This window comes from Grus americana, chromosome 3, assembly GCF_028858705.1.
Source record: "Grus americana isolate bGruAme1 chromosome 3, bGruAme1.mat, whole genome shotgun sequence".
Classification (NCBI taxonomy): domain Eukaryota; kingdom Metazoa; phylum Chordata; class Aves; order Gruiformes; family Gruidae; genus Grus; species Grus americana.
This window is the reverse complement of record NC_072854.1, coordinates 108,139,839-108,154,469: the sequence shown is the minus strand read 5'-3', so window position 1 is coordinate 108,154,469 and position 14,631 is coordinate 108,139,839. Positions and strand designations below refer to the sequence as shown.

The window sequence follows — 14,631 nt, the reverse complement described above, 5'->3', positions numbered from 1 at the left end:
AAAAACCCACAAAAATAGGGAGATTTAAAGACTCCTCCTGCCCTGCAGGCTGAATTCCCAGATAATTTTGACTTCATATGGCTTTTTAAAGTCTTTATTTTTTGAAAGGCAGGTGGATTTTGCATCTCTGAGATGGTGGATGATTAATCAATGCTTGGATAGAGACAAATCTAGAAATCTCTAGACAAAATAGAAAAAAAGTCTTGTGAATGCATCACTCTCAAGTATCCTGTTGTGTCAGTGATTATCTTTTGGAATTGCTGCATACAGTTTCAAAGATATCATCAAGCACTGTTCCTGCTGGAACTACTAGAGGCAGTCCATCAGAATTTTTAATTCTGAGCAGAGGAGCAAGGAACTTAGTCTGGCAGAGGAAGAGGGACCCTACATTTCAATTTACTCAGCCTTTCAATCAAAGAGATTTCTCCAAAAGCGGAACACGGGAAAAAAAGTAATTAAGACAACTAATATTGCCCCACTTCAGCAATGTCAGCCAGTTAATTAGATGGATCCCATCAGATGATTAGGCAAACAAAGTTTTGATAGAAGTTTTATAGGGCACTCTGTAATCTTAATCATGCTGGGAGTAGCAAGGAAAGCTTCTGACAGAAGAGGAAAACACTCCAGTAGTAAAGGACTGCTAGCTTTTATTTCTGCTAATGATTTATTGTGTGATTTTGGATTAACCACTTAATCAGAAGGCTGGGGTGGTCCCGGGACAAGGTTACTCGCTTTCAGCTTGGATGGTCTAACTTTGTTTTCTGCCTTGCTCTGCTGAGTCCCTGCGTGACCTTCACAGAGCTGCTCAGATCCAGAGCCGAGGATCAGCTGCTGAAAGGCATTGTCCATCCCTGTCACGCTTATAGCAGTTCTGAACAGAAATCGAGATCCCTGGGAAGTTTACTAATAACCATTCAGGTCCCTGAAAGCTGCAGGTATGCAGAGGAACCGAGAGAAGCTTTACGCATTGCCCTGTTAGGCTTGGGCTATGGTTACAGGCTCTACTTCACATACACACACCAGTCCTCCGCACGCTGCATATCTGAAGCGGGAGGAAATATGTCCACATAGCGATGCTGTGGGGTGTTTAGTCTGAAATGCATGACTTTGAGGGCCGCTGCTACCTCTTTAATTTAGAGGACGTTCTACCAACTTTTGAAAAACTTAAGGTGCAAAGCTAGCAAAAATCAATCAACTCCTGCCGCTCTTCCAGATTCCCCACTAGCTTCAATGTTCATGTCCTGAATCACACCTCCTGAGCAAGAAAACAGTTTAGACTTGTCCTGAGTGAAGACTGTATTTTGTGTAACACCTCATCAAACTCCTGTCTTTCCTTGCAAAACAGATGGTTGGAATATGGTAGAATTTGGTATTGTGCAACCAGCTAAAATCATAATAAATCATTTCTGCTTAGATGCAGTACATTTATCTCCATGTGATGCTGTCAGATGGAATCAATGCTTTTAGGTTTTAAGAACAAAGCCTTCCCTTAGAACAGTATTACTGAGAAACTGGAAGAGTTTAGGAAGAAGTAATAAAGGATAAATTAAAAATCATCCTTGCAACTTCTGAGAAAGCCAAGTGAGGGAAAAAAAGATTGTGCTACTGTCCCTTCCAAAATGAAATTGGTGTGTCCTCATCGTTCAAGCAGATACAACAGCTAGGAGCAGATATTGTATGCCAGTGGAAAGAATATATATTGCACACATAAAAGGCTGCAACATAAATTTGAAGAAATATGGGACTCCTTCATATAGGTAGGTCAAACTTTTCCCTCAAGCAGATAATTACAGGCTTGGGGTGAGTAAATCTTATTAGCCTCTCAGCACCTTATCTCCCCTCATAGAGACTGGTAGTAGATATATAGTAGATATATTCTACTTCAGTCACTTTCTGGATTGCATATTAGATATTGCCTTATGCAGTCTAGTCCTAACTACGACCATGGTATTTCACAGTTGGAATGGCTATGGTTTGTCAGTAAACAGGTCATACCAGAGAACAGGTGAAAACAGATTCCCAGATTTTGGAAGGGATGGAAGTTAGGGAAGGAGATAGCAAGAAAAAGTAAGTTTGGTACACAGCTCTTCTCTTTATAATGCATATAACTGCATTCCAACACAGCACCCTACTATTACAGTCTAGCACCTGGTTTTCGAGGGAGCAGGGCAGGCCAGGCCAGCCACAGTCATCGGGCACCACCATGGAGATGGTGATGGGCCAAGGCCATGTCGGGACATCAGCCTGACTCCAGGCTGGGCTGAAATGGGGCTACTGGGCCCATGGGCAGGGTGGGGAAAGGCCCCAGTGGAGGCTGTTAAGGGGCAGTAAGGCTTATTAGTGCCCTCAGGGGCTGACAGGATGGATATTTTATCTTTGACTCATGTTGTTTTGCTCCAGCATTATACCGATATCCTTAGGCGGTTAGTTACAGTCCCTTGAGGAGAACATATAAATGCTACTCACTGTGTCGTCCTCTGTGGGGGAAGAAAGGGGATGTATCTCTCATGACCCAGGTCAAGTTCCAAGCAGAGTAACCAGGAGGAAGAGGAGGGCTGCTTGCTGGGAGATCAGAAGTGCTTGGACCTTTTGTTAAAAAAAAAAAAGAAAAATAAACATTATGTATGATGTAGCTACACATCAAGCACCAAGATCTTAAACAGCTTTATAGACCAAATGCAATAAGTGCTGATATTCAACTACTTCTTGGTTGGTTCTTCCTTCCCGATACACGTGCGCACAGGGAGACAGGAGATGAATTGCTTTACATAGCAAAATTATCGTCGCCTAGAAAAACTGTCAACTTTAATCTCACACTGATTCTAAGTTCTCTTTGACCTTTCAATCAAATTGTTGTTTTAAAGTTTTGTTAGCATGTGGAGATCCCAAACATGGAGCAGGCAAACATGTACCTAGCTCCTGCTCAAGAACCCAACGCATCTCAAAGATGCTTTTGGGGATTAGAATACTATAGCGACCCAGAACAGGTGAGGATCCCCACAAACCTGCACTAACTCTGCAAGACCGCAATGATATTAGAGGTGCAAAGAGAAACAGCATCTGAAGTAACACACAAGGTCAATGAGCAAAGCAGAATTCTGTAAGCTTTGAAAGCACAGATTTTTCCTGTGAGTCTTTAAGTTGGATTTTCTGAAGATAACAGGATCTTGAGTATTCTCATCTCATTTTTTGAGGTCCTCAGGGGAAAGGTAGGATTTAACTTCATAGAAATACAGGCAGGCAAAACTTGTTTTTGGGAGGTTTGTTTGATGGAACAAAATAAACCACTGGATTGCTGATAGGTTCTGATTTCTCAGAGAAGCCATAAAGAACTTGTTCTTCAGAAAGAAAATAAAAGTACATTTTTGATCTATTAAATAATATTTTTGTCTAGTAAGAATACTACAGTTGCTTGCTTGAATTCTTTTAGTTTGGGTGCAATGCTAGGCTTTGCTGTAATAACAGCAAAACAATTTGGTAATACTTCTCAATAAAAAGTTTGGTAAAACTTTCTGTAACAATAGGAATTAACTAACTTAGGGTAATAATTAATTCAGAGTGCTGAAGAACTGTCCTCTTGAACGGATAAATAGTAACGGATAATAAAAGACACATTTAAGAGGATAATAGTAAACAAAGTAAATGGCTGAAGCCTTGGGGAAAACACTGCTTTGATTCTGTTAAAGCTCTGCTTAGCCCTGCTTCCCACTTCCACTGAAGAAAAACGTGAAAATTTCAGAGGGACTTGTCAGAAGCTTAAATACCAAGAGTTAGTTGTGCCCTATCTCATTCTCGGTGCAATCTCATTTGTAGCACGCTCCCGTAACTGAGTAAAGACAGCAAAACCAAGAGAAAAATAACCCTTCTTCTGTAAGAGCTGTAACTCTTGCTCATTGCTTAGAGCAATAATCTTCAAGATAAGAATGAACGTCACGCTGTATTGTAAGCCATTCTTGAGTGGAAAAAATTTAATATCCCTAATGGCTCAATTAAACCCGGTCTCTATGCTAAGTTACGCTACAATAACTAAATATCCCCTATTGTTGTCTGGAATGTAGTGACACAGGAGATCGGGCCAGTGATTTATGAGGGTAGGTATCAAATCTAGTGTCCTGCCTTCAACTGTGAATGATGAAGTGATAGGTAACTACGGAATAACCTTTATATTGCCTTTTCCTTCCTAACATCAAGACATAGTTGACATGTCTTTCAGTAGCCCCTGATACAGCTGGTTCTGGCAAATAATATCTAGTTTCTTTACAATAGTTGCTAAAAACAGACTTTTTCCTACAAATGTGCTTCACTTTGATGCTAATATAAAATAATAAATAAAAGAATAATATTAATAAAAATGAGCTCCTGAAATAAGCTAGTTTTAAAAGCAATGTGTGTTTTGCCTGATGTGAGATGTCTGACCAGTCTTGCTATCCCTGATATATAACATCTGTACCCAGTGACTCTCCAACATGGGGAATGATTTAGTATCGTAAACACAGATCACGGGTCTCGCACAGACAAGAACTCTGGGGCCTCTTTACCTGTAACAGACCCAAACGAATGCAGATGTCATGCATTTGGTACCGATACAGAGCCAAGCCTTGGGGTCAGAATCCTGTGAAAACTTCACACCAACCTGAAAAACCAACTTGCTCCCCATTTCTGTTCCCATGGAAAAATCATCTGAGAGGAAGGGCCACCACGCGTTTCTCTCCCTAATGCTGTGGCCACAGAACTCAAAATTAAATCACCGCTACTACCCTGGCCAGCCTTACCTGGGAATCGGTAACGCAACCGTCAGCTGCCAGTACCCCAAATTCCCTGGTACTCCTCACCCCCAGAAAAATGCCTCTGACAACTGTAATGCACTACATGTTGCATTCTTCAGAAATCGTGCCCACCTGGAGCCTCAGCTCCCTCTGTCACCAATATATGCAGCAAATTGAGATAAAAAATAAAGTTGAACATCTGAGCAGAAAAGACAGGGCAGTCCAGGCACCTGAATCTCCCCTCTACCAGCAGGAAGAGGTGTGTAAGAGATGATAACATAAAAAAATAGAAAGTTTTTCTCTATTTTTAAAGAATGGAATGGATTCGGTTCAATTCATTTTAACCTAAGAACTCCTTTTTCTCATATTCCTTAGGATTAATTTTGGAACTTCAGCTCAAATTATTTGTTTGGGCTATTGGTCTGAACCTGAAGACAAGAAGATTGTATCAGAAGTTATGAATCTTTCCCAATTACGTTATCTTCAGAGAAAGATGCTGGGTAAAAGGTTTTTGTATAGCCACGAGGCTACTCTTCACAGTGAGGAATGATTTGATTTCAGAGTGAGCTATAGGTTAGGAAAAGGAGAGACCTTTCCTCTTCCACCTCCAGGGCATTTTACATCCAGAAAGGTAATTACTGAAGACTGTATCAGCTAAACAAATGCTTCTTGTGCAGCAAGGGTAATGCAAATGTCGACCACACTGTAGCCATTTTACAAAATAAAGGGGGTTTTCCCCTCTCCAAAACAATTCACATTGAAGCCAAAAAGGACTAAGAAAATTTTGTCCCCTTCTTTTTAAGTATGCTAACCTCCCCTTCCAGTTGTTTGTATCAGGGTGCTCTGTCACTTGTCAACAGCAACCCTAACCTTTAAAAAAAATTAATGGATTAGCAACTGGAAGCTGACAGCTCCATTTTTAGTAGCCAGAAGTATGGCAAGGTACAACAGAGGTTTCTTTGACATTCCTGCCTAAAGGAATATCCAGGGCCAAATCCTGACCCAACGTACTCCATCACAGCTAGGAACGTGCACCTGAAGAGAACATTTGACATTTCTGTTTTTAAACTTGTGCAAAGGAATCTCCTTAGGGGATGTGAAATTCGTTCAGCCCACCAAGAGTTTTGGTAAAAAACAGAAAATGGTTCATGTGTACTGAACTCAAGCCTCAAGGTGACAAATTCATTAAATAAAATATTTATGTATTATTTTAATGAAAAATACCTCTTTAATAGAATAACCCTGCATGTTCACATAAAAATGGAACAACAAGAAAAGCTTTCCACTTGGGTAATTTTTAAATAAACAGGATTTCCTCCCTTTTTCACCCTTTCTGGAAGAAGGAAGAAATATCCCCAGCAATTAAGATACGTAGTTTTGTAAAGTTCTGTGCAGTGCAGAAATGTAATTGAATTTTTATCAAAACACCCATGCCATTTTTAACCAAAAAGTACACCTACATGTAAATGAATATTGCTTATTACTACCTTTGGATATTGCTTCATTACTCAGTGGATAAGCTTTCTGACTTTGCTGAGCTGTATTATTCCCAGTTTCTCCATGGTAAATCTGAGGTGACAAACCTGCACGTACCTGTCCTCTAGGTTTCAGAGTTGCAACAGATGTGTAAGCTAATAACTGAGGAGATCAACGTGTACTTTCAGCTACATCTACTTCTGGAAACACATCTCAAAATCATTTATATTTGTTTGCATGGAAATCAGAAATCAACATTAGTAGTATTTGTGGCTCTGATTTATAACAGCAATCAACAGAGTAGTTATTAGCAAATATTACAATGATGCATTTAGAAACAGCCCCCATTAAGATCTGGATTTTCCAATCTCTGGGAACGCCTGACATTTCAGAAAAGGTTATTCCAGTTCTACTAAGTAAAAGGTAGCAATTTTTCACAGAAAGGAAATTACACAGTTATCTTTTTCCCTATTAAAAAAAAAAAAAAAGGCCAAATCTACTTGGGACCAAGGCAACTTCATTTCGTTAAAACAAACAAAAAATCATACAGGCAGATGACTGCCTAGGTATGGAAACCTCTGCAGACTTCTCCTACGAACCAGAGGCAGGCCAAGGACATCCTGGGAAGAGGCAGATCCAACACTGTGGGGCCTTGAAGCCCAACATCTCCATCTTGCAAAAGAGCTCTCAGGTCCCTGGCGTTTATGAAGCCCTGGCTGGCTATCACTAGCAAAGATGTTCAGGCTTGTCCCTCTCTAGCTGAGAGCACACACCCCAGAGGTCCTTGATAAAGGATTCCTGAGCTCCTGGCTCCACAAAAGTTCTTGGTTTCAGTTTTTTGGGGGGTAAAGGGATGCAACCAGGGGGAAAAAGATTGCCTGAGAATTCTCTGTAAGCTTTCAAATTCACGACTGACCCTCACAGTCACACTACCAGTACTCATACAGCCTCTTGGAAACTTTCATTTTTCCCCTCTTCCCATCTACAGACATACTCATGAAAGTGCAAAAACCATTATATCGAGGTGACCAAACAGCACCAAACCCAACAAACAGCCCAAGTAAACGCTTTGTGAATAATCCATTGACTCAACTATGCTCATACAAATCATTGTCCAAATGACGTTCAGAAGCAAAATTCAAATTTTGTTTATATCCAAGTCAGAGAATGAGGCAAAGGGCAAGTTCATTCCATGCAGTTTCTTACTCTGACTAGTTGGTGAGCTTTACTTACACTAATGGGTGGATGTACTCCAGGGTTTCTTTTTACAAACCTTTTCTAAAGTACGAAAATGTTTGCTGACAGTCTGTCAAGTTTATCTTTTTCAGTTGGAAAATATATTTAATAATGCATTACGTTACAATGATTTTATGTCATATTGAAAGCCTGATGTGTGCAAATAAACGATAGTATGTGTGTCACTGAACCCGTGCTGGATTGCTGCGGAGAAGAAATTTGCATTTAGTGGGCTGCAGCAGACCTGTGGATAGAGGATTCAGTCAGACGTACTGCGTGAGGCATAGGAGTGATCAGCGACACAGACTGGCAGATGCTGGGTTAGTAAATTTGGGAATAGCGTACACTTCCTTTACGTGAAGAATGTGTCACTAATAAAACTGTATTTGACTCAACAACTGCGTTATCCTTCTGGCCCTGACTACCTTTTTTAAGTTTTTTGTCTTTGTAAGGCTTATTTAAAATTTTCTTTTAACCCCTTTCTGTTAGCAATGTATTTTTTTCCATCTCCTTTTCACAGGGAATATCAACTTTTGATTGAAAAAAACCAAATGCCTCAAAACTGACTAATTCTATCAGCAAATAGGTACTCCGCAGCCCCATTCTTTTCTACCAACTAGGCAGTCCCTCCACCTACCGCATCCCATGGACATTTATTGATGCGAGGAGACTCTGCGCTAAGTCTGGGAGATGCGGTCTGATCGGCAGACCTTGGCTCTGGGAGAAGAGGAGCACGGAACACACGTTACAATTCCACCAAGGCATTTCGACAGGGAAATATTAACAAAGTATCATGTGTTGCTGCTGCTCATTAGAGGAAAAAAAAATTCACATTTTCCTGTTAAAAATGCAGGGGAAAACAACATTGTTTTCTTGCTGCTTTCTGTGAATTCTTCTTAGTATTTGCATGTATATTGTAAAATCTAAGAAGTTTTTAAATTTCTACTTTGAAAGCAAGTGGCATGCAAAGACCATTAAGAAAAAACAATTAAAATGACCAAGTTTATATTCTACCCAGCTCAACTAATATAGGTTAAAAATATACTGCCATCTAGAGCACATTACTGCATCTCCGATGCTCTGCAGCTGCCAAAGACCTGCCCGGGAAGACACCACAAACCGGCAGTGAATCACTGCTCAGGGTCTCAATTACAGACTAGACTATGAATGGCTTAAAGTTGTTCCTCATCTACAAGAAACCTTTAAAAAATCCAACAGTAGATTGATCTTTGCCGTAATAATCTTTTACAGCACAATTAAGCATCTCTGTGGGCAACACAGAGCAGACAAAGGACTGAGCGTTAGTAACTGAACTGCTCTCAACTCTGGTGTGTCCCCTCAAAAGCTGAGGCTACTGGCAGGACTGCGTCAAGGGACGCGCTTCTCCTGCCTGGCTAGCCTGCCGCTTTGCTGAACGAAGGGGAAAAGCCCTTTAGCAGCAAAGCTCCACGTACAAGCACACGTTCAGAATTTTGGATGCTTGTGCCTTGTATCGGCTTTTAGACACTTTAGGATCACAACTATAAAAAAAGTGTTGGGGTGGTGGCTTTGTGGGGCTGCGGTATTTTGACACACGGCAATGCTTGTCCTTCTCTTTGAACTGATAACCAATGCGTCTGAATTACTGACCAGGTATGCAGTGAAAACCAGAAAGCATTATGTCCAGGTGTTTCCTGCAGCACGGACAGACCTCCAGACCCTGCAGACAGCAGGACAGCGCAAGATAAAGTCTGTGGAATTGGTAACCTTTCTACTAAGGCACACTAGAGTACTTCAGGTTGCAGATGTTCTGATTTTTTTCTGTACGTGTAAAAATAAAGTGATCCTTCCACTGTTGTCCGGGGTATTTCTCTACTGTAGCTTAGAAAAACCTCCAACAAAGCAACTGAAAGGCAGTGTTAATGTTTGGTACGTGTGTGTCAGCGTTAGAGAGCTCCTCCGTTAGCGGTCATTGGAAGCCCGTCCAGCGCCTGCTGGACCGGCCGCTGGAAGGACTCTCCGTTACAGTGCTGCTCGTCCAAAGCACTGCAGAGCAGCTGCTTACCAGCATGATTGCTATACCAGTATATATACACTATATATATACACACACCATACTACACCAGTATGATTGCTATACCAGTATATATGCTATAGCAGTATGATTCTCATCTGTCACAACCGGGGTCCTGATCCCACGTATTCACAGTGTCCATCTCTCCGCATGGCTCAGAGTACCCCTCTACATGTACCCTTTCCCTTAGTCTGTACCCACTTAACATAACCTCTAGAAGCATAGTGGCCAGGCTTTCAAGGAAAAAAAAAATAGTTGTTCTGACAGCGTTTTAATAACTCATCACACCTACTGACACATAGAGTGCCTTTACCTTGGACTTCTGCATAGCTACTTCCATATTTAACACATACACCCAGTTGGAGTCTCTCATCAGATTTGCACACTTCCTGTACCATTTTAAGTAGTGGGATTAAGGAAAAAGAAAGAAACAAACCCAGAAACAAACTCCTCCTCTTTATACACTCAAACCCCTCTTTTGTACTGCACTGACTGTGTACTAAACCGGAATGCATATACAAACGTACATCACTAAGCAGTTACCTCTTTAACAGAGCTGCAGATATTTAGATACTCGGTGGCCCACAGTCCCTGCAAATTTGAATAGAAGCTCATATTTTTCTCAACATCTGCCTTTTGATCTGTGTCTCTTGTTTTCAAGGTGTGGCATTCAATGCTCACTTATTTTTGTCTCCATATTTCTTAAGTGTCAGCGGACAAAGACCCATGCAAAAATTCCTTGAACATTTAAATGTCGGGGGCAGTGAGTATTTGAAGGTTTCAGTGCAGACCTGAATCTCTGTGGTCTGCAGGAGGCTTTTCACCCTCAGAGCAGGCAGCCTGCATCACATTTTAAAGACTGCTTCTTTGATCGGGATGAAAATGGAGGTAACTCACCTCTCCTCCCACACTTTCATGTCCTGTCAGTACCTCTGGCTCTGGAGACACTCGTAACGATGTTTAGGGAACATTTTTTTCTTTCATATACAGCAACTAAACGCCCCCCTTCCAACTCAAATCCGTCTACAGTCACACACGACCTGAGCATTTAAAACCTCCTCTTCCACTGCACTGCAGCATTGAGCTTGGATGGGGGGCAGAGAGGAAACAAAGTTCATTTTCACACACCTACTGCGTATCAGAAGGAAGGAGAAACTTTTTTCCTATGGTTCCTAATACAGACACAAAAGACAATTTCAAGGTCCCGGTTCAGCCTGAGTTAATTTGGGAAGTGTCTTTACTTCAGTCCAGCTGATTTATCCAGGTTTCCCCGGGAACTCTCATGCCCTGTATCCCATACTACTGCTACATATACCCCTTTCTTTGTGAAAAAAAAAGCTTTTTGGACATGTGCACCATCCTTCTTTCTCAAAGAGCATGGGGCAACGTCCAGAGCAGTCACTCATCTACCACCTGGCATAAGCCCACCTCAGGCGCGAGCCGGCCTTGTTTCACTGCCTGGAACCATTCAACAGTGCCGCCTGCAAATGGTGGCCAGTAAATACTGGTTATTTGGAAGAAAGCAACAGCAGTGGCATAAGTCAGCCTTATTTTTTCTCATTACTACCATTATTACTATTATTGCTTCTGTGAAAGGAGGGAAATTCTACGCTTATTGTACAAGCACATGTGAAAGATAATGTTGGCAGAAGGCTCAATAATGGTCTCACATATAAGGATACAAATCCGGGGGCTGTTTTTTTAAATCAGACATCCCCACCCCTTCACATTTAAAATAGGCCACAAACAAAGGAAATAAAATACAGGAACTTCAGGTAAAAAGTGGAGATTTCCTGTACAAAAGAGGCAGAAATCCTGAAGTGATGTCTCCCATAGAAACTGTGCCTCGACTGTGCCATGCAGGCGGAGGGAACACCTTTAGAAAGGTCACTGCAGCTCCAGAGGCTTTGTCCAGCCTTAATACATGGAATAATTCTGAAACTTTGCAATCCAAAGATGGCATTTGAGAAGAAGAAACTTTTAAAATACACCTGCCGTATCAAAACATAAAGTGAACACTCTGAGGAATTATACGAAGCCCTACATATGTACAACGGACGCAAACTGTGAAGCAGTGACAGTTATGGAGTTCCTGCCATTTGTATGGCTAAATCCATTTATTTGCTGCATTTGGCATTTCTGTTAAGATATAGTGTTGCAGAATAGCAACAAATGTGCAGGGTGTTTTGGTACCCGAGAAAATACTAGACATTTGTTATTTGTAGGGAAGCTGCATTATTTCTAGAAATAGCAAAAGGGTGCAATGACTATTTCAATCTAAAACACAGCTGTCTTGGCAGTAACAATAAAAACTACTTCATATTCCCTTTACTGGGAAAGATGCCAATGTGCTTATATTGTCTGTTTTCACTGCAACATTTAATTTTGCTTAAGGTAAAGGACAGCTTCTCTGACTACAACTGTGGGGTATTTAGATGGGAAAGTACTTCTCAAGAAGTTCTGGAAGCGCTGCCAAAATGAAGGCCATAAAGCACCTGAGTGAGGCACAAGAAACTCCTGTCTTCACCCAAATAGACACCTCTGAGTTGACTAGGAGTAGATTGTAAAAGGGAAATTACTCGTCATTCTGTTTTTCAGGTGCAAAAGAAAAACAAGAAGCAGTATCTCTGGAGAGTCTCTGAGTTTTTTTTTTTTTTAACTTATTTTTTTTATTACTGTGGCACAATTTTGCTCTGTATAGCTGCTTTCCAAACATCTTAAGTGTTAAGTAATCCTCAGCATTCTCGTAAGAGAGGTGAGTGATGTTATATAGCAGCTGATGCCCCCAGCCACCACTATCCTCTGCTGGATGGCACCAGAGCGGTTCAGTTACGTGATACAAGAGACGATGCTTTCTGTTTTCTCTGTGACATATTCCTACATACCGCCACAGCCTTCCTCAGATGTGGCAGAACTGGTGAGAAGGACTGGGCTGAAAAGCTGGCCCATAAGGAGCTGAAACATAAGGAGCTGTAAAACAACTAGTAGAAGACATGAACCACATGGAAAAAATTGGACATGACGGATTTGTTGCAGAATTATGTACCTCTTATGTGGAAGGGTACTAAGAAACCATGGGATTAAATGACCCGCTCAAATTCACATTGCAAAATGGTAGCAAAGTTTAGAAGAGAAAACAACCTTTGTTGTTTCCTTCTCCCCAGAGGTCCTCACTTCTGGTAGTCCAGCCCTGTCTCTGCCAAATGACTTCACTCTGTCTTGCGAAAGTGAGATTCCGCGCATCTGGAACAGAGCCAGCGTGTGGATGGAGTTTTAATCTACGCAAAAATAAATCAAAATAGCCTTGCAGGAGTATCTAGAAGGACAGTAAGATATTTTATACTGATTTTTGTTTTTCATTTTCCCCCAAGTTTATGTCTATCTAAATCCTTTCCTGCAAAAGAGAAATAACATCACTTCTCTTGCCCCCAGAACCTGCACTGTTCAAAAAGAATTTCCCAAAGTGATTACCGAAAAGCCTGTAAGAGAAATGATTACAAATGGCTGAGTTAACTGCTCCAGACGGCCTCATCAGTCATCATAATGCGGTCTCAGCACCAGACTCATCAGGACAGGCAACTTGTCATGACAGATGACACCTCTTCAAGAAGACTTCCTCCCATGGCTTTTCCCCAAGAAAGTCCTCTGGGGTTAAGGTGCTTGCAAATAGCAGCCCTTAAGCAATAATCAAGGAGGAATCATCACCAGCTGCCTTCAGTGAGCTGCTTCAGTGTTGGGGCTTTTTTTTTTTTTTTTTTTTTTTAAAGTTTTACCTTTAGTCTCTGAGTGTGGAATGTTTTATCTGCGTGCACGTCTTGAAATCAAAGTACTTTCGGCAGTTGCTCTAAAGGTGAATTTAGAGATGATGATAAGAGGGACAAATTAAAAGAGAGGAGGCTAGAAAAGGCTGAGACAGCACTGCCAGCCCCAAATGCTGTAAAACAATTTGCAGTCTGTGCCTCATTTTCTGCATATAGAAAAGGAAGAGTATACAGACCTCTACTGTGAGTGTGCTAGGGAAACTGGCTGGTTGAATTTTTTTGTGTTATACAGAACCTTCTGTGATGAGCACCACAGTAATATTCATTATAAATAAAAGCCAACTTATCATCCCACAGTTACTGTTTTGTGAACTGGAACTCAAGAGAGCCAGTTCCATTCCAAGCTCTTCTTACCTGCAATGGGATCTAGGATAAATTGTGTAGTTTCTCCATTTGCCCTGTTTTTTCTGCTACTAAAATGGAAGTAATGCTGATCACTGGGCTTGGGAATCCTTGGATAAAAAGCAGTAAATATTTTTATGAAGAAATGTCTAAGCAAGGTTTTCAAAATATCATTTCCCTTAAACTCTATTGTCCTGCTCCTCACATACAGTTTTTACTACGGTGAGGGCAAAAAGCTTGTTTAAGAACAACAGTTGGCTTCTTAATGACACACATCTCAGTCACAGTGAAGAGGGAAACTATTTGCAATGAACTGTTTGTTTGTGAAATTTGGCACTTGTTGGCTGTTTGCAAATTGTTCATGGACAGACCGCAGTTGATGAATACTTTGAAATTGCTCAAATATTTACTGGGAACAGATTTCAGCCCTTGGGGTTTTCTGTTTGTTTGCTTTGCGTGGTACTCCAGCTATGCACCAGTTGGTCTTTCAAATGCCTGTGGTACTGAATAGGTGCTGGATACGAGCAGCAATCTGAATTTCTGCTTTGAAAACTCCATTGATTTCTCTTTTTTTTTTCCATTCCACATGTTGGAGTGAACAGGAATAAATCTGAAGTTTCCTGGAAATAAAATCTTATATAGGAAAACAGCTTGAGAGCAAATGCTTTTGTGTAAAGAAATTAAAATTTAAGTGTTTCATGCCAATTTTACAGTAAAGTATACTATAGTATAGTCGCAAATGAAGGAAATGATCCAAATGCTTCATCATGGTAAGGTCAAAACATTTCATTTTTATTTTCTCCCAGACTGAAAAAGACCCCGGCATTTTGTGTAAATTGATATATTCCCATAGGAAGTCTAGTTTTCAAAATTATATTTCCTGATGGAAAATCTGCCATTAGAAAACAACTTAAGTAATTCTAATTCTTATGCATCT

General features: G+C 40.9%; 1 protein-coding gene across 1 annotated transcript in view; it reads right to left on the bottom strand.

Moving 5' to 3' along the window:
• Positions 1-14,631, bottom strand: part of ALK (ALK receptor tyrosine kinase) — a 324,766-nt gene that overhangs the window by 240,504 nt on the left and 69,631 nt on the right. Inside the window, exon 2 of the mRNA XM_054822404.1 lies at positions 2,467-2,586. Coding sequence (XP_054678379.1) covers positions 2,467-2,586 — 120 coding nt within the window. The remainder of the gene's footprint in view (positions 1-2,466; positions 2,587-14,631) is intronic.